Source organism: Haliotis rufescens, unplaced genomic scaffold, assembly GCF_023055435.1.
Source record: "Haliotis rufescens isolate VD_foot unplaced genomic scaffold, xgHalRufe1.0.p SCAF_6, whole genome shotgun sequence".
NCBI classification, from domain to species: Eukaryota; Metazoa; Mollusca; class Gastropoda; order Lepetellida; family Haliotidae; genus Haliotis; species Haliotis rufescens.
Window position 1 is genome coordinate 3,165,705 of NW_025964334.1, and position 21,089 is coordinate 3,186,793.

The 21,089-nt window shown below is 39.3% G+C and overlaps 1 protein-coding gene across 7 annotated transcripts in view; it reads left to right on the forward strand.

The window, feature by feature from the left end:
- Positions 1–21,089, forward strand: part of LOC124149777 (neurogenic locus notch homolog protein 1-like) — a 54,285-nt gene that overhangs the window by 23,411 nt on the left and 9,785 nt on the right. For 2 of the 7 annotated variants that reach the window (XM_048385560.1, XM_048385563.1), the window contains exons 21-36: positions 708–905; positions 2,212–2,355; positions 2,714–2,830; positions 3,326–3,523; positions 5,279–5,422; positions 5,783–5,899; positions 6,631–6,828; positions 8,162–8,305; positions 8,423–8,539; positions 9,035–9,232; positions 16,906–17,049; positions 17,409–17,525; positions 18,184–18,381; positions 19,175–19,318; positions 19,676–19,792; positions 20,290–20,487. In XM_048385560.1, coding sequence (XP_048241517.1) covers positions 708–905; positions 2,212–2,355; positions 2,714–2,830; positions 3,326–3,523; positions 5,279–5,422; positions 5,783–5,899; positions 6,631–6,828; positions 8,162–8,305; positions 8,423–8,539; positions 9,035–9,232; positions 16,906–17,049; positions 17,409–17,525; positions 18,184–18,381; positions 19,175–19,318; positions 19,676–19,792; positions 20,290–20,487 — 2,493 coding nt within the window. The remainder of the gene's footprint in view (positions 1–707; positions 906–2,211; positions 2,356–2,713; positions 2,831–3,325; positions 3,524–5,278; positions 5,423–5,782; positions 5,900–6,630; positions 6,829–8,161; positions 8,306–8,422; positions 8,540–9,034; positions 9,233–16,905; positions 17,050–17,408; positions 17,526–18,183; positions 18,382–19,174; positions 19,319–19,675; positions 19,793–20,289; positions 20,488–21,089) is intronic. The other 5 variants (XM_048385561.1, XM_048385562.1, XM_046521549.2 and 2 more) reach the window with 5 other exon arrangements.

Below are 21,089 nucleotides of genomic sequence, written 5' to 3' on the forward strand. Positions count from 1 at the left end.
AACACACAAACAAGTTCCATAGTCACAAGAAAACTGTGCCAAAAGCAGAGATGATGGTATGATTCAGAAAATATAACGATCATGAGTACGTGGCAAGGAATCTCTATCCAAAGGTGATGATATCAGGTGTTCGCAAAAAGGCCAGAATATATTCCCCAATCAGTGACACTCGTCACAAACACATGCAAAGGTAAGTCAAGCATTAACCAAAAATAAACAAGAGAACATATGGTGGAAGCTAAAACAACGAAGTTCATCGGACATCATTTTTTTATTGATGCGTCAAATTTAGAAATGTCTTCTTATGTCTAACATTCATTTTTTATGAATTTATTTGAGACCTTGAATATTGTAAACCTGATCTAACAACTTTTCAGCAAGAATCCTATGACGATCTTTGATATCATCGTAGAGACATGCTCGGTTTTACATCAAAGATGAGAAATGTAGCCACTAAAAGCTGGAGCTGCTCAAATCTTGCTCGATATAAAGGAAAACTTGACTATTGGAAAGTTATAACAAACTTTTACAAGATCTCGTCCCAGACCTCATCAGTTTCAAAACAATTGCACCAGGTGCGTTTGACCATGAAGCCAAAGTCAAGTCATCAAAGCTGGTTTTCAGTTACTACATTACTATTTCATGACGTGCAGAAGTTCCATCCCGTCGTTGATTCATATCACATGTGTGTACAATTTTGTTTTCAGAGATGGATCCGTGTAGAAACTTCACAGAACTTGACAACATAGCAACACGAGCCCCTGGTTACCCAGGAAACCCTGTAGTGCATGATGACAGCACACTGACCCCCGGCTGGTATGCAGCGCCTGTAGGGTGGGAGTTACTCAGTCAGGATCCTGGCAACACCACCAAGTGTGGAACAAGAAAACCCATTTATAGAACGAGTAAGGTGTAGCCCAAAACTTTTCTGCATTGTCTAACAATTTTGGAAAATTTTAATCTTCATCTTTAATCTTATTCTTGAATCAGCATTCATAAAATTACATATCATTCATTAATTTGTTCACATTTCAATTTAATTGAAGATCTCAATATTTGTTTATAATTGGATGTGTCCCTTCATATGATAATTTTCTACGGGCGAGGAACGTAATTCATTCAATAAAACGACTCTTCTTCCGACTCACTCTCCATTATGGGTCGAGGTTTTAAAGCTGGAAAAGTGATGAATGTGGAGTAAAACACAATGCGGTTACGTATATACCTGAAAAACTACTCTCCGTGTTTAATACCTTCAGCTCGACTTATTGTCGACTCGAATTATTTTTGTTCTTTGGTTTATGTACGTATTTTCTCATTTCATGGAAAAACACACTTTGTTTTCAACTAGGCTTTCATTCAAGCTTTCACCACCAAATATCGATTTAGCCATTCCAAAACTTCACACGAACTGTGACTGATCGCTTTTCAACATGATGTAATGACCTTTAAATGGAGTTTCCACAGCTCCTGATCCACTGGCACTTATGTTTATAATTGCAAAATGTGTGAGTGTCCGGTGCAAACATTAGAGAAGGACATGCATGGCCTTTCGCGGACAAATTTTGTAATTTGTCTTCAGTGATCCATTCTGTTTTTAAGGATATTTTAGAGAGATTAGTCCCTGGCGTTCACGTTTCCAGTTTAATTGTTCCTTCTGTAAATTCCTTTACTGCTTAAATCAACACCTCAATGAGTCGTTCCATTTGCAAAAATAATTCACATCTTCTGATGCCTAGGGCTGTGATTTGATGAGGACCTATGGTACTTAATTATTGGCATCAAACATGTTCCACCTATTTCTGACAATACTCTCACATTACTTCACAACAATTGCATGTAGCCTACATTGTATTACAATACAAAGGAAATTAAGAGGCTAGAATGTCAGACACAATACAGCAATGGATATATATTTAAAAACAAAACAATCAAAGGTAGAAACACTAAACGTCCATGACATAGGAGATTGAGACCACTGTCTCTTCTTACCGTTTATTCACAACACTGATATTCAGTGCATCTTCATTGATATGGTAACGTTTCCATAGTCATTCATCTGCATAGTAAAACAATCATGTCAATTTGTGTTATTTCACACAACTATTTGGCAGTTAACACTGTGACTATTTGACCTTTAGTTCTAACAGAAATGAGTTCATACTTCTTATAGGAAACATCGTGATTAAAACTATTTTTCGTTTCTTCAAGGTAAATCTGGTGACGCTTCTACTGTGTGCATTAGGTTCCCAAACGCGGCCTGCTACAACCCGTATACCATCCGGACGACGATGTGTGGTGGAAGAGAGATTTACGAGCTGAGTACACAAATCAGTTTGGCAGGATTCTGCTTTCGTAAGTGCTTTTATATTCCTTGCTTAACACTTTAAGTTCTATGTATGTATGGACATTAAACAATAATGCAGATAAGATCAAGGTGGAAACACGATGTTGGGAAATCAATACTATTTCAGGGTACAGCATGGACACTATGGGTAAGACAAATTTCAGTGATGAATGCAGTTACTTAGTGTTGATGTATTCTTGACTTATGATAGTATTCGGAAGTTAATAATCTTAACACATTTGAATAGATAATTCAACAACATATATTAACAGTCTTCGATAACAAAAAATGTCATATACTGTGCAAATAAATGATATTCTTAAATCTATAAACAGCCGTCGTTACCGATATTCTGTGCTGTTGCAGACACGGATGATCCATGTCTTTCCAATCCTTGCTTGAATGGAGCCACTTGCACTAAGGCGGCAGGAACCAATCACATATGCTCCTGTGCCTCTGGATATTATGGAGACAATTGTGACGGTATGTGCATCAGTCGAAACGCAGACATACCAATTATGGAACTTAGATTTCAGATATCTTTAGCTAATACCACAACATACAACATTCATTGTAATAACTTCAGTCATCCAGTAAGTACACAGTAAGTAATCCCCTCTTCTAAATTTGAACAATAATGCCAGAAGTCTTTTCATCTCACCTGAATTTCTTGGAATAATTGAAACATTAGGAATGAAGTATTTCAAATGTAACATACAGGCCTCACACAGCAGGCACACCAATACATGTTTCTATAAAAAATATACAGCAATACCTGATTGAGAACTGTTACAAAACAATTATTGCAATATTCTGAAAATAATGTGTGAAATGGTTTTGATATACGAGATGCTTTTTACAATAAACCAAAACAAAATCATGAAAACTAGTTTTAAGTTACTTCATTGATATTTCATTAAGTGCACAAGTTCCATCCCGACGCCGATTGATTGTGTGTGTGTACAATTTTGCTTTCAGAGATGGATCCTTGTGGAAACTTCACAGAGCTTGACAACATACCATCAAGAGCCCTAAGTTACCCAGGAAACCCCGTAGTACATGACGACAGCACACTAGCACCCGGCTGGTACGGAGCACCTGCAGGATGGGAATTACTCGATCAGGATCCTGGCAACTCCACCAAGTGTGGAACTAGAAAGCCCATTTATAGAACAAGTAAGATGTATTCCAATACATTTCTGTAATGTTGAACCTTTCATAAAATACTAGTAACAGACTTATCTCTGTTACATACGTTTAAAACGTTTTTTCGGAGCTATGCTCCAATAATCGGGGGTGTCATCAAATACGAATCCTCTTACTGACAAACCTGACTTTCGAACGTGACCACTCCAGTAGCGAGACAATCCTGAACGATTTAACCGAGCCTGGAGGGTGAAGATACGATGTTGTTGTTGTTGTTCTTGTTCTTGTTGTTGCGGCACCTCGACGGACACTCAACTGGACCTCTACTTATCACTTATCAGATCCAAAATAGACTATGGTTGTGGGGCATTTCACTCGGCATCAAATACTGATCAAATAACTCATCTGAAGTCACAATTGTGATGACATTCAGCCACCAGAAAGTCACTACAAAGGGTTACACCCTCCCTGGACTTTAAAAACTCCCACGGTTGACACTGTTTGAACATCAGAAGTCACTAAAAACGAAAACCTAGCCCTACTACGTACAGTAGCTATCACTAAAATTCAGACTACCTGGGACAGCTGGGCCCATATTTACACTGATGAATCCAAGAATCCTATCAACAACAGTCCTGGTTGCGGGATCCATATCCACAGCTCCAAACCACAAGCAAATTCGATCCGCCTGTCTGATGGTCAGTCAGTATTCACTGCTGAATTGGAGGCAATTCATCATGCATTCAAATTCATACCGGAACTACCAAGATTATGTAAGCGAACATATGAAAGACATCACACATCCGGTCATTACATGGTTTGAGAGTGTCATTAGATTACAAGAGAGAAATAAAGTTTGGGCCACTAATTCTCTAACGCCAAATGATCTGACTCTGTAAGATAGTGACTGCCGGAGATTACCGAGCCGTGCCGGAAATAAAGTTGGGGAACGTAGCGGCACTGGACCGTGACATGTGAAAAAGTGATCCACGGGGACACACGTTCCTTCATCCCATCAGCTCCTGTTGATGGCGTCCATAGTTCTCAATTGTTTAGATAATGTTGAGCATGTTCATTTATTCTCATTTCAACTAAGCTTTCATTTAAGGTTTCACCCTCAAAGGCAAGTTAAGTCAATTCAGAAATGTACTCAATATGACTCGTTGCTTGTCAACATGATGCTATGTCTTATACATGAGGTTTCCACAGCTTCTGATCTACTAGCACTTATGTTCTTAATATATAAACAAATGTTAGTGACTGGTGCTTCAGTCGGTCGCAGGAGACACGTGTCCCTTCGCGAATACTTTGAGTAATTTATAGTGATCCAGTCTGTTTTAAGGATATTTGAGACTGAATACTCTCTTGCGTTGGCGATTTAAATTCAACTTTTTCCTCTGTAAATTCCTCCAATATTTAAATATCAACACCTTCATGATTGGTTCCATTTGCAAAGCTATGTCACATGAATATTGATCTTCAAAAATATGCAGAGGTGATTGCGTATGATACTTAATAATTGGCATACAACGTGTTCCACTCATTTCCCACAATACGCTCACATTACTTAACAGCCATTAAATGTAGCCTATAACAGTACAAAGGAAAGAGGTTTCAACGCTAGACGCTATACGACAAACGGATATATATTTCAAAACCAAAACGATCAAAGGCAGAAACACAAAACGCCCATGATAAAGGAAGGGAAGAACACTGTCTGTTCATACCTATACCTACTTCCTATAGGAAACATTATTGAACAAAACTATGTTTGGCTTTTTCCAGGTAAATCTGGTGACGCTTCTACCGTGTGCATTAGGTTCCCAAACGCGGTCTGCTACAACCCATACACAATTCGGACGACGATGTGTGGTGGAAGAGAAATATACGAGCTGAGAACGCAAATAAGTCTGTCAGGATTCTGCTTTCGTAAGTGCTTTTATATTCCTTACATAACCGAATAGGTTCTGTATATCCTTTCATAGTAAATAATAATGTAGATGTGATCATGGCAGATAATGATGTTGTGAAAGGAATAATTATTCGAGATACTGCATGAATATTGATAGGCTATTTGAATGACCATTTGCAGTGATCAGAATTGCTGAAGTATGTGTTGATGTACTTTTGACTAATATAAGTTTCTGGATAGGTTAGGATCACGCTCCTCATACTTGAACAGAGAATTCTACGAAATACATGAGTAGTCTTCCTTGACAAAAAAAGTACATGCAACATGTTGAAAAATGGTAATCTTAAATCTGTAAACACTCTTCTGTGTAACTGCAGACACGGATGATCCATGTCTTTCCAATCCTTGCCCGAACGGAGCCACTTGCACTAAGGCAGCAGGAACCAGTCACATCTGCTCCTGTCCCGCTGGATATTATGGGGACAATTGTGACGGTATGTGCATGACTAGAATTAAAAAACACACAAACAAGTTCCATAGTCACAAGAAAACTGTGCCAAAAGCAGAGATGATGGCATGATTCAGAAAATATCATCATCATGAGTATGTGGCAAGGAATCTCTATCCAAAGGTGATGATATCAGGTGTTCGCAAAAACGCCAGAATATATTCCCCAATCAGTGACACTCGTCACAAACACATGCAAAAGTAAGTCAACCATTAACCCCCCAAAAAGAAGAGAACATATGGTACAAGCTAAAACAACGAAGTTCATCGGACATCATTTTTCTATTGATGTGTCAAATTTAGAAATGTCTTCTTATGTCTAACATTCATTTTTTGTGAATTTATTTAAGACCTTGAATAGTGTAAACTTGATCGAACACCTTTTAAGCAAGAATCCTATGACGATCTTTGATATCATCGGAGAGACAAGCTTGGTTTTACATCAAAGATGAGAAATGTAGCCACCAAAAGCTGGAGCCGCTCAAATCTTGCTCGATATAAAGGGAAACTAGACTATTGGAAGGTTATAACAAACTTTAACAAGAGCTCGTCCCAGACCTCATTAGTTTCAAAACAATTGCACCAGGTGCTTTTGACCATGAAGCAAAAGTCAAGTCATCAAAGCTGGTTTTCAGTTACTACATTACTATTTCATGACGTGCAGAAGTTCCATCCCGTCGTTGATTCATACCACATGTGTGTACAATTTTGTTTTCAGAGATGGATCCGTGTAGAAACTTCACAGAACTTGACAACATAGCAACACGAGCCCCTGGTTACCCAGGAAACCCTGTAGTGCATGACGACAGCACACTGACCCCCGGCTGGTATGGAGCACCTGTTGGGTGGGAGTTACTCAGTCAGGATCCTGGCAACACCACCAAGTGTGGAACAAGAAAACCCATTTATAGAACAAGTAAGATGTAGACCAATACTTTTCTGCATTGTTTAACAATTTTGGAAAATGTTAATCTTCATCTTTAATCTTTTTTTGAATCAGCATTCATTAAATTACATTTCATTCATTAATTTGTTCACTTTTCACTTTAAATGAAGACTTAAATATTTGTTTATAATTGGATGTGTCCCTTCATATGATAATTTTCTGAAATAGTTCATTACACTAGTATCTTATCAGACACCAGATAAGTTCCTACCGGCGAGGAACGTAATTCTTTCTATAAAACGACTCTTCTCCCGACTCACTCTCCATTATGGGTCGAGGTTTTAAAGCTGGAAAAGTGATGAATGTGCAGTAAATCACAATGCGGTTACGTATATACCTTAAAAATTACTCTCGGTGTTTAATACCTTCAGCTCGACTTATTGTCGATTCGAATTATTTTTGTGCTTGAGTTTATGTACATATTTTCTCATTTCATGGAAAACACACTTTGTTTTCAACTAGGCTTTCAATCAAGCTTTCACTACCAAATATCGATTTAGCCATTTAAAAACTTCACACGAACTGTGAATGATCGCTTTTCAACATGATGTAATGATCTTTAAATGGAGTTTCCACAGCTCCTGATCCACTGGCATAAATGTGTGAGAGTCCGTTGCCAACATTAGAGAAGGACATGCATGGCCTTTCGCGGTCAAATTGTGTAATTTGTTTCCAGTGATCCATTCTCTTTTTAATTATATTTCAGAAAGATTAGTCTCTGGCGTTCGCGTTTTCAGTTTAATTGTTCCTTCTGTAAATTATTTTATTGCTTAATTCAACACCTCAATGATTGGTTACATTTGCAAAATTAATTCACATCTTCTGATGTCTAAGGCTGTGATTTGATGAGGACATATTGTACTTAATTATTGGCATCAAAGATGTTCCACCTATTTCTGACAATACTCTCACATTACTTCACAACAATTACATGTAGCCTACATTATATTACAATACAAAGGAAATTAAGAGGCTAGAACGTCAGACACAATACAGCAATGGATATATATTTAAAAACAAAACAATCAAAGGCAGAAACACTAAACGTCCATGACATAGGAGAGTGAGACCACTGACTGTTCTTGCCGTTATTCACAACACTCATTTTCAGTGCATCTTCATTGATATGATAACGTTTCCATAGTCATTCATCTACATAGTAAAAAAATCATGTCAACTTGTCTTATTCCACACAACTTTTTGGCAATTAACACTGTGACTATTTGACCTTTAGGTCTGACAGAAATGAGTTCATTTCTTAAAGGAAAAAAATGTGATTAAAACTATTTTTCGTTTCTTCAAGGTAAAACTGGTGACGCTTCTACCGTGTGCATTAGGTTCCCAAACGCGGCCTGCTACAACCCGTATACCATCCGGACGAAAATGTGTGGTGGAAGAGAAATATACGAGCTGAGAACGCAAATAAGTCTGTCAGGATTCTGCTTTCGTAAGTGCTTTTATATTCCTTACATAACCGAATAGGTTCTGTATATCCTTTCATAGTAAATAATAATGTAGATGTTATCATGGCAGCCGTCGTTACCGATATTCTGTGCTGTTGCAGACACGGATGATCCATGTCTTTCCAATCCTTGCTTGAATGGAGCCACTTGCACTAAGGCGACAGAAACCAATCACATATGCTCCTGTGCCTCTGGATATTATGGGGACAATTGTGACGGTATGTGCATGAGTCGAAACGCAGGCATACCAATTATGGAACTTAGATTTCAGATATCATTAACTCATACCACAACATACAACATTCATTGTAATAACTTGAATCATCCAGTAAGTACACAGTAAGTTACCCCCTCTTCTAAATTTGAACAATAATGCCAGAAGTCTTTTCATCTCACCTGAATTTCTTGGAATAATTGAAACATTAGGAATGAAGTATTTCAAATGTAACATACAGGCCTCACACAGCAGGCACACCAATACATGTTTCTATAAAAAATATACAGCAATACCTGATTGAGAACTGTTACAAAACAATTATTGCAATATTCTGAAAATAATGTGTGAAATGGTTTTGATATACGAGATGCTTTTTACAATAAACCGAAACAAAATCATGAAAACTAGTTTTAAGTTACTTCATTGATATTTCATTAAGTGCACAAGTTCCATCCCGACGCCGATTGATCATGTGTGTGTACAATGTTGCTTTCAGAGATGGATCCTTGTGGAAACTTCACAGAGCTTGACAACATACCATCAAGAGCCCTAAGTTACCCAGGAAACCCCGTGGTACATGACGACAGCACACTAGCACCCGGCTGGTATGGAGCACCTGCAGGATGGGAATTACTCGATCAGGATCCTGGCAACTCCACCAAGTGTGGAACTAGAAAGCCCATTTATAGAACAAGTAAGATGTATTCCAATACATTTCTGTAATGTTGAACCTTTCATAAAATACTAGTAACAAACTTATCTTGCTTACATACGTTTAAAACGTTTTTTCGGAGCTATGCTCAAATAATCGGGGCTGTCATCAAATACGAATCCTCTTACTGACAAAACCTGACTTTCGAACGTGACCACTCCAGTAGCGAGACAATCCTGAACGATTTAACCGAGCCTGGAGGGTGAAGATACGATGTTGTTGTTGTTGTTCTTGTTCTTGTTGTTGGGACACCTCGACGGACACTAAGCTGGACCTCTACTTATCACTTATCAGATCCAAAATAGACTATGGGTGTGGGGCATTTCACTCGGCATCAAATACTGATCAAATAACTCATCCGAAGTCACAATTGTGATGACATTCAGCCACCAGAAAGTCACTACAAAGGGTTACACCCTCCCTGGACTTTAAAAACTCCCACGGTTGACACTGTTTTAACATCAGAAGTCACTGAAAAAGAAAACCCAACCCTACTACAAACAGTAGCTATCGCTAAAATTCAGACTACCTGGGACAGCTGGGTCCATATATACACTGATGGATCCAAGAATCTTATCAACAACAGTCCTGGTTACGGGATCCATATCCACAGCTCCTAACCCTTAGCACATTCGATCCGCCTGTCTTATGCTCAGTCAGTATTCACTGCTGAATTGGAGGCAATTCATCATGCATTCAAATTCATACTGGAACTACCAAGATTATGTAAGCGAACATATGAGAGACATCACTCATCCGGTCATTACATGGTTTGAGAGTGTCATTAGATTACAAGAGAGAGAAAAGTTTTGGCCACTAATTCTCTAACGCCAAATGATCTGACTCTGTAAGATAGCGACCGCCGGAGATTATTGAGCCGTGCCGGAAATAGAGTCGGGGAACGTAGCGGCACTGGACCGTGACATGTGAAAGGTGATCCACGGTGACATACGTTACTTCATCCCATCAGCTCATGTTTATGGCGTCCATAGTTCTCAATTGTTTAGATAATGTTGAGCATGTTCATTTATTCTCATTTCAACTAAGGCTTTCACCCTTAAAGGCCAGTTAAGTCCTTCCGGAAATGTACTCAATATGACTCGTTGCTTGTCAACATGATGCTATGTCCTTTTCATGAGGTTTCCACAGCTTCTGATCTACTAGCACTTATGTTCTTAATATATAAACAAATGTTAGTGACTGGTGCTTCTGTCGGTCGCAGGAGACACGTGTCCTTTCGCGAATACTTTGAGTAATTTATAGTGATCCAGTCTGTTTTTAAGGATATTTGAGACTGAATACTCTCTGGCGTTGTCGATTGAAATTCAATTTTTTTCCTCTGTAAATTCCTTCAATATTAAAATATCAACACCTTCATGATTGGTTTCATTTGCAAAACTATGTCACATGAATATTGATCTTCGGAAATCTGCAGCAGTGATTGCGTATGATACTTAATATTTGGCATAAAACGTGTTCAACTCATTTCCCACAATACTCTCACATTACTTAACAGCCATTAAATGTAGCCTATAACAGTACAATGGAAAGAGGTTACAATGCTGGACACTATACGACAAACGGATATATATATCAAAACCAAAACGATCAAAGGCAGAAACACAAAACGTCATCAACTATCAGAACAAGATCACCGACCGATATTCTGCAACCACCAACTCTCCATCGATGCCTTACTGTCAAGTTAGGTAAGTACTCTCTCATCCATCGGCGATTCAGATGACCTGCAAGGACTTGGGCTTGGCGCCATCTTTTTCTGCTGCACATCTCTTTGTCCTGGAACACATCAACTGGTTGGAATGGGTTAGATCTGCCGAGCAAAAAATTGTTCGATGTCAAGGCGGTGAAGTCGTTTGGGTTTGCACTGTTATAAGTCAAAGGTCGACTGTTCAGCATTGCTTCGACTTCAATCAGAGATGTGCAAAGCACAGATTCATGAACACAGGTTCCTTTCAAAACACAATTTCAGGCTGTTTTTACAGATCTCACCAGTCGTTCCCATGCACCACCAAAGTGCGGGCTAAGCGGTGGATTAAAGTGCCACTAAGAAGTCACTGATTTTGGCTTGTTTGAGATTGTGAAGGCACTGACGGAGTTCGTTGTCTGCTCCATGAAAGTTTGTACCGTTATCGCTATACAAATGTTGAGGGTTTCCACGACGCCCAATAAAGTTTCTGAGAGCGAGAAGAAAATCATCTGTTTCCAATGAATCAGCAAGCTCAATGTGTACTGCCCTTACAGACAGACAAGTAAACAAACATCCCCACCTTTTCATTGTGCTTCGCTTGAACTCTACCAAAATCAGGCCAAAGTAGTCCACTCCAGTATGAGAGAATACTCCATCTGTAAGGCTTACACGACATGATGGAAGGTCTGCCATCTTGGGTGCAACTGGATTCACGGAACGCTTCCTACACTCTTGACAACTTCTGACAGCACGCTTTTCTTACTTTCTTGCACGAAGAGGCCAGAATCGCTGTCTAACTGTAGCTATAATGTGTTCAATACCACAGTGAGCATTTTCCTTGTGAGTTTTATTCATCAGTAGCTGTGTGACTGGGTGATAATCTGTAAGGAAAAGTTGATTCTTCGCTTCTCTTGGAATAGTAGCTTTTCGAAGTCGTCCTCCCACTCTGAGATGTCGTCCATCATAGAATGGTGATAGTGTTATCAGAGATGATTTTGGAGATATTTCGTTTCCGGATTGAGCCCAATAAATCTCATCTTGAAATGCATCCTTTTGTGCTTCTTGAACCCAGGCGAGCAATGCTTCCTCACACTCACTCACTGTCAGACTTTCATCTGTTACAGGTTTGAGGTCAAGATGCCTGAGTTTTTTTACAGAAAGTTTCTGGCTGCTCTGAGAACCCAAGCTGAAATGCGACACAATCTTTGCCATGTAGCATAGTCAGCTGGATTCAACAAATTTGAGATTTGTGGTTCAGTCAAATGTCTTTGATTCAGACTGATTTCAGATGATGCATTTCTAGTGCTCTTGAACACACTTTTCTTCACTTCAAGATCATCACTAAGCATATCAACAGGGTTTGACAGTTTTGGCCATGTGTCCTCACTTTTCCATAAGAACTCTGGACCCCGCAGCCATGGATGTGTTTCTGTGTGCTGTTTTGCTTGAAGTCCGCGAGTACAGTGATCAGCCGGATTGATATCTGATGGGACATGACGCCATTGTTGAGGTTTTGTGGAATCGTGGATTTCTGCTATCCTGTAAGCGACGAAAGGCTTGAATCGCTTGTTCGAATTGTTCAAATATTGTAACACTGTATTTGAGTCAGTCCAAAACTGAATTCTCTGGACAGGGACCATCAATTCTTCTTTGAGAGAAAGCCAAAGTCTAACCGCTAATACTGCACCTTGCAGTTCCAGCCTTGGAATTGTCAATGCAGGATTTAGGGGGGACACACGCGTCTTTGCAGCCAGGAATGAACAAGTCACTTCATCCTGGTCAGGGTAAGATTTGTAGCGCATGTATGCACATGCTCCAAAGCTTTTCTCGGAGGCATCTGCGAACAGATGAACTTCAATGAGACTGGATTGTGATGAAAAGCCCTGGTGATGCCTGCACAGGTTGAATGATGACAAGTCTTGAATTTCTTCCAGCCAGCCATTCCATCTTGATTGAATATCTAGTGGCAAGTTATCATCCCAATCAAGACCTAGCTTCCATAAGTCTTGTATGAGACACTTTGCGCGAACTGTGTATGGAGCCAAATACCCACAAGGATCAAAGATGGAGCTCACCATGTTTATCACACCTCTCTTTGTTCTGGCACTGTTGTGAATTCTCGGATCAAACACAAAAGTGTCCGAGACAATATTCCATTTTAGTCCAAGGGCTCTGATAGTGGATATTTCATTAAGATCAAGATTCTTTGAGCTAACAGCTCTTTCACTTTCAGGGATTGATTCCACTTGTGGAGGTGAAATCCACCCATTTTCATGAGGTATGTAATGTCTTGGATCAGCTGCACTGCAGTAGTTTCAGTCTCAACTGATTTCAAAAGATCATCAACATAGTAATCATTGAGGGCTGTATCAATCACTGACTGCTCAAATAGGTCAGCATTGTCCTTAGCTGTGCGTAGTTTGCACAAGAGGATGAGTCAGCTGCTCCAAACACATGTACTTTCATACTGTACACATCCGGAGAACCAGGAGTCTTGAGATCGGATTTCCATAGAAATCTGAGTGCTTCAGAGTCCTCCTTAGGGACCCCCACTTGATGGTACATACCTTCTATATCAGCAGCTATCGAAACTTCAAAAAGTCTGAATCGCTGGAGAATGCCAAACAAACTGTTGACGAGATCAGGACCAGTCATTAATTTGTCATTCAGAGATGTGCCCAAGTATGAAGCCGCATGGTCGAACATAACTCTCACCTTCCCTGGCTTATTAGAATTCATCACACCGTGATGAAGTAAGTACCGGGTACAACATGATGAATTGTCAATTTCTTGAGCCAAGAGTTTCTCTGCTTGATCCTTTGACACATAATCGTTGAAAGTTTTGCTATAAAGAACACCAAATTCAGAGTCTCTCACAATGCACTTGGTTAAGATTTTGAGTCTTCTTTGAGCTGCTTTCAAGTTGTTTGGCAATGGTGATTTATCACGCCACAGCATGCCAATTTGATATTGTCCTTCAATGAGTTGAGTCGTTGTTTCAAGGATGTATTGTGCCTTTTCATCTTCAGTTGAATAGGGCTTTGTCTTGTTGTGTGAAATCCCAAAAGATTCTGTTTTCCAGAAGTCTTCAAGCTGATCACTCAAATGTTGATCACGAGCAATTGTGAGGTTAATTCTAGCTTGAGTTTCATGATACAGTTCATCATCACTGTGGGCTATTCCCATGACTGTCCACCCCAGCAGGGTTTTGACTGCAACGGGTTGATTTTCAAGTCCTCGGATCATGTCAAGTTGAAGGTGTGCTTCAGGGACATCAACACCAATCAACATGTTGACCTGGGTGTGTTCAATATCAGGCAATTGCAAGTCTTTGAGCTGTTCCCATTCATCACTGATACGCTGAGGAAGGCAATCAAAGGCATTAGTATCAACTGCCCAAGCTTCTTTCAAATGTATTCTCTGTGCATCAAGATCACTAGCTGATTCAGTGTCAAGTGATACCTTAAGGGAGTTTTCAGTTGAAACACTGTTGTATGTTTTAACCTTGAGCTTTAATTTCTTCTCTTTCCATGGAGACCTAAATCTTTTACCAGATCCCTATGAATAAGGGTGACATCACTTCCTGAGTCTAACAGGGCAAAAGTCTTGATTATTCTGCCTTTTGGACCAAAAGCATGAACAGGAACAATCTGCAAATACACTTTTGCTCTGGATGACTGCAGTTTCTTATTATAAACCACCAGTGGCTCAGAAAAAAACATTGTGCAGTAGTGTGTGATGTTTTTTACCACAATGTTTCTCTTGGCAAGTCACAGTAGAGAAACATTTGTTTGCTCGATGTGATGGTTTAAGACAGTTGAAGCACAAACTGTGATCGACAATTATGTCCCTTCTCTCAGATGCAGGCTTGTTTGCGAAAATAGGACACCTGTACAGGTAATGAGACTCACCACACAATGCACATGGCGCTTTTGCCTGTTTTGGTGTTGTATCTACATTGTCAGTAATTGTTGGCGGTTTTGTTGATTGCTTTCTAACAATCCACTTCTCTTGACGCTTGGTGTGCTGTGTGTTATTCTTGCGACGTTTGTTGGTGTCTTCACGTGATGGCTCACTCAATTTCGGGATGGCATATGGGTTGAAGTCTGCTTCAACACGATCTCTCAACCAGTTCTGCAGATCAGTGAGGTTCGGGTCTCTGAAAGAAACAATGTTTCTAACGAACTCATTCCACCGGGTTACTTTGTCGATGGGAAGGCGCCTTGAAACTTTCAACACAATGTCAGAGCTGTTAAGGTCAGACAGGTTATTCAGTTGCTGCAATGTCGCAATAGTCACGAACAGCAACATAGAGTCTACGCAATGCAGATGGATCATGACTAGGGACTTGTGCTCCTGAGGCCACGCTATCAATGAAAGCTCTGCATACTTTTATTCTATGACCGAATGAAGCTTTCAGCTCCTTGAGTGCCAAAGCATAGTTTCTTCCACTGTAACCAAGTCCTTGAATAAGTCGTTTGGCTTCACCATCAACATGCGATTGAAGTATGTCCATGCGTCTGGTGTCTGTAATGGCAGGCCTGCAGTGTATCTGCACGAAAAATTGCTCAACAAATCGTGGCCAGGTAAGAGCTTCACCATTAAACACTGGCAAGTCGATCTTTGGTAGATCACGTTCACTTTCAAGTTTTATCAGTGTATGTGACAGATTCTCATGTACATCCAGGAACACTGGTGTGGTTTCTTGTCCGATGATTAATTCGTCTATCCACAAATCGATAGACTGCTGTTTCATGTGCACTTGTTCAAGTCTTGACTGTGGTAGTTGTTGTGTCATGGGTTCTTGGTAGAATGGCTTTGCATGAGGGTTAAAATGACTTGTATGTTTTAAATCAGTCTGATCCAGCCACTGCTGTATGTACGCTTTACTGTCGTGTTTAGTTGCAAGCAGATCAGCTTGATTTTCACTGTCGTTCACCATAGTTTGGTACATACGATGTTCAAGATCGGCCACTTCTTTAAGATGTCTTGCCTCTTATCGCGCCTTTTCAGCTTGTAAGTCAGCAATTTGGGAAACTAGTTTTGCATTTTCCTCAGCATGAACAACTTTTAACTTTACTTGCTCACTTTTCATTGCTGCACTGTGTTCAGTAACTTGTGTGTTGAATGTGGAAGCAACTGATACACTTTTAACACTGGTTCGAGTTAAATACACTGCTATCTGGTGAATAACATCATTTGCCACATCAAATCTGTTATTAAACCACTCTTCTTCATACCGAGTTTGTTCAGTGTCAAGCGATTCAATATGACGTTTGTGTGCAATAGTGAACGATTTTATTGCCGCTTCTAACTGTTCAAGTGTTTGCCCGAGTTTTCGTTTGGAACGACCGGCTGTCATTTCACTTGAAGCTCTATTACACGAAGCAGTAACATGGGCTGAATGTCCACGACGGACATGCTTCAATTCATCCCTGTTTGTGGTCACAGAATCGTCGTCTGACATGGCGAACTACAATCTTCATAAACACATGTTTCGTAAATAGTGTTCAGTTTTCGATCATGCATTACACACAGTTGGAAACTTTATGTTCGTAAGAGAACATAAAGAATTAAAGTCTTTCGTTTCAAAAGTTTATTCCTGCTACACCATCACTTGGATACATGAAATTGTGTTTGTGTTTTGCTTCATGCGTCTCATAGCAAGTCATACATGTGTTTTACCTTCTAACGAGTTTCTTCATGTTTCCAACTGTGTTGGACCGCAGGTGACATACTAAGGGGAAGTAATTCTCGAAAGTTACGGAAAAACATAAATTGCTATTTAGTAGCAGCTTAAATTAAAACGAAAAATGATTCCACTTATTGTCAACAGATTTAGTTGACACTTTAGAACATTTATATTACACAATCTGACATGAGATATATTAGTCCATACTTCCTATAGGAAAATTTTTTGAACAAAACAATGTTTGGCTTTTTCCAGGTAAATCTGGTGACGCTTCTACCGTGTGCATTAGGTTCCCAAACGCGCCCTGCTACAAACCGTACACAATTCGGACGACGATGTGTGGTGGAAGAGAAATATACGAGCTGAGAACTCAAATCAGTCTGTCAGGATTCTGCTTCCGTAAGTGCTTTTATATTCCTAACATAACCGAATAGGTTCTTTATATCCTTTCATAGTAAATAATAATGTAGATGTGATCATGGCAGATAATGATGTTGTGAAAGGAATAATTATTCCAGATACCGCATTGATAACCATAGGTTATTTGAATGACAATTTGCAGTGATCAGAATTGCTGAAGTATGTGTTGATGTACTTTTGACTCATGTTAGTTTCTCGAAAGGTTAGAATCACGCTCCTCACAATTTAACAGAGAATTCGACGAAATACATGAGTAGTCTTCCTTGACAAAAATAGTACATCCAACATGTTGAAAAATGGTAATCTTAATCTGTAGACACTCTTCTGTGTAACTGCAGACACGGATGATCCATGTCTTTCCAATCCTTGCCCGAACGGAGCCACTTGCACTAAGGCAGCAGGAACCAGTCACATCTGCTCCTGTCCCGCTGGATATTATGGGGACAATTGTGACGGTATGTGCATGACTAGAAATAAAAAACACACAAACAAGTTCCATAGTCACAAGAACTCTGTACCAAAAGCAGAGACGATGGTATGATTCAGACAATATCATGATCATGAGTACGTGGCAATAAATCACTATCCAAAAGTGATGATATCAGGTGTTCGCAAAAAGGCCAGAATATATTCCCCAATCAGTGGCACTCGTCACAAACACATGCAAAGGTAAGTCAAGAATTAACCCCAAAAAAAGAAGAGAGCATATGGTACAAGCTAAAACAACGAATTTGTGAATTTATTTGAGACCTTGAATATTGTAAACTTGATCGAACACCTTTTCAGCAAGAATCCTATGACGATCTTTGATATCATCGAAGAGACATGCTCGGTTTTACATCAAAGATGAGAAATGTAGCCACCAAAAGCTGGAGCTGCTCAAATCTTGCTCAATATAAAGGGAAACTTGACTATTGGAAAGTTATAACAAACTTTAACAAGATCTCGTCCCAGACCTCGTCAGTTTCAAAACAATTGCACCAGGTGCGTTTGACCATGAAGCCAAAGTCAAGTCATCAAAGCTGGTTTTCAGTTACTAAATTACTATTTCATGACGTGCAGAATTCCATCCCGTCGTTGATTCATATCACGTGTGTGCAATTTTGCTTTCAGAGATTGATCCGTGTAGAAACTTCACAGAACTTGACAACATAGCAACACGAGCCCCTGGTTACCCAGGAAACCCTGTAGTGCATGACGACAGTACACTGACCCCCGGCTGGTATGGAGCACCTGTTGGGTGGGAGTTACTCAGTCAGGATCCTGGCAACACCACCAAGTGTGGAACAAGAAAACCAATTTATAGAACGAGTAAGATGTAGCCCAATACTTTTCTGCATTGTCTAACAATTTTTTGAAAATTTTAATCTTGATCTTTAATCTAATTCTTTAATCAGCATTCATAAAATTACATATCATTCATTAATTTGTTCACATTTCAATTTAATTGAAGATTTAAATATTTGTTTATAATTGGATGTGTCCCTTCATATGATAATTTTCTGAAATAGTTCAGTACACTAGTATCTTATCAGACACCACATACGTTCCCACAGGAGATGAACGTAATTCATTCCATAAAACGACTCTTCTTCCGACCCACTCTCCATTATGGGTCGAGGTTTTAAAGCTGGAAATGTGATGAATGTGGAGTAAAACACAATGCGGTTACGTATATACCTTAAAAACTACTCTCGGTGTTTAAATACCTTTAGCTCGACTTCAGCTCAGCACCCACATCTTTAAATATTTTTGTTCTTGAGTTTATGTACATATTTTCTCATTTCATTGAAAAACACACTTTGTTTTCAACTAGGCTTTCATTCAAGCTTTCACCACCAAATATCGATTTAGCCATTCCAAAACTTCCAACGAACTGTGACTGATCGCTTTTGAACATGATGTAATGACTTTTAAATGAAGTTCCACAGCTCCTGATCCACTGGCACTTACTTTTATAATTGCAAAATGTGTCAACTTGTGTTATTGAACACAACTATTTGGCAATTAACACTGTGACTATTTGACCTTTAGGTCTGACAGAAATGAGTTCATACTTCTTATAGGAAACAATGTGATTAAAACTAGTTTTCGTTTCTTCAAGGTAAATCTGGTGACGCTTCTACTGTGTGCATTAGGTTCCCAAACGCGGCCTGCTACAACCCGTATACCATCCGGACGAAAATGTGTGGTGGAAGAGAGATTTACGAGCTGAGTACGCAAATCAGTTTGTCAGGATTCTGCTTTCGTAAGTTTTTTTATATTCCTTGCTTAACACTTTAAGTTCTATATATGTGTGGACAGTAAACAATAAAGCAGATAGGATCAAGGTGGAAACACGATGTTGGGAAATCAATACTATTTCAAGATACAGCCTGGACACTATGGGAAAGACAAATTTCAGTGATGAATGCAGTTACTTAAATGTTGATGTATTCTTGACTTAAGATTATTAACTTCCGAATAATCTTAACACATTTGAAAAGATAATTGAACAACATGTATTAATAGTCTTCGATAACAAAAAATATCATATACTGTGCAAATAAATGATATTCTTAAATCTATAAACAGCCGTCGTTACCAATCTTCTGTGCTGTTGCAGACACGGATGATCCATGTCTTTCCAATCCTTGTTTGAATGGAGCCACTTGCACTAGGGCGACAGGAACCAATCACATATGCTCCTGTGCCCCCGGATATTATGGAAACAGTTGTGACGGTATGTGCATGAGTCTAAACACAGACATACCAGTTATGGAACTTAGATTTCAGATGGCATAAACTAATACCACAACATGCAGCATTCATTGTAATAACTTCAATCATCCAGTAAGTACACAGTAAGTAATCTCCTCTTCTAAATGTGAACAATAATGCGAGAAGTCTTTTCATCTCGCCTGAATTTCTTGGAATAACTGAAACATTAGGAATGAAGTATTTCAAATGTAACATGCGGGCCTCACACAACAGGCACACCAAATACATGATTCTATAAAATTATACAGCAATACCTGATTGAGGACTGTTAAAAAACAATTATTGTAATATTTTTTCAATAGTGTGGGAAATGGGTTTTCATATACGAGATGCTTTATACAATAAACACGAAATAAAATCCTGAAAACTAGTTTTCAGTTACTTGATTGGTATTTCATTAAGTGCACAAGTTCCATCCCGACGCTGATTGATTGTGTGTGTGTACAATTTTGCTTTCAGAGATGGATCCTTGTGGAAACTTCACAGAGCTTGACAACATACCATCAAGAGACCCAAGTTACCCAGGAAACCCTGTAGTACATGACGACAGCACACTAGCACCCGGCTGGTATGGAGCACCTGCAGGATGGGAATTACTCGATCAGGATCCTGGCAACTCGACCAAGTGTGGAACTAGAAAGCCCATTTATAGAACGAGTAAGATCTATTCCAATACATTTCTGTAATGTTGAACATTTTATTAAATACTAGTAACAGATTCATCTTGCTTACATACGTTTAAAACGCTTTTATCGTTCTTGGGACGAACATAAAACCCTTTAGTGAAAATAATATGGCAAGACAAAAACACCCGAGATGAAGCCCTAGCTTAGAAAAATCCCTTACTAAAGCCATCTGGGATGTTACTATGAGAACTCATCCGAAGTCACATATGTAATGGCATTCAGCCACCAGAAAGTCACTACAAAGGGTTACACCCTCCCTGGACTTTAAAAACTCCCATAGTGGACACTGTTTGATCATCAGAAGTCACTAAAAACGAAAATCCAACCCTACCACGAACAGTAGCTATCACTAAAATTCAAACTAACTGGGACAGCTAGGACCATATAGACACTGATGGATCCAAGAATCTTTCAACAACAGTGCTGGTTACGGGATCCATATCCACAGCTCCTAACCCCAAGCACATTCGATCCGCCTGTCTGGTGGTCAGTCAGTATTCACTGCTGAATTGGAGGCAAGTCATCATGCATTAAATACATGAGAAATATCTCAATGTAGATAGAATTTCTCCT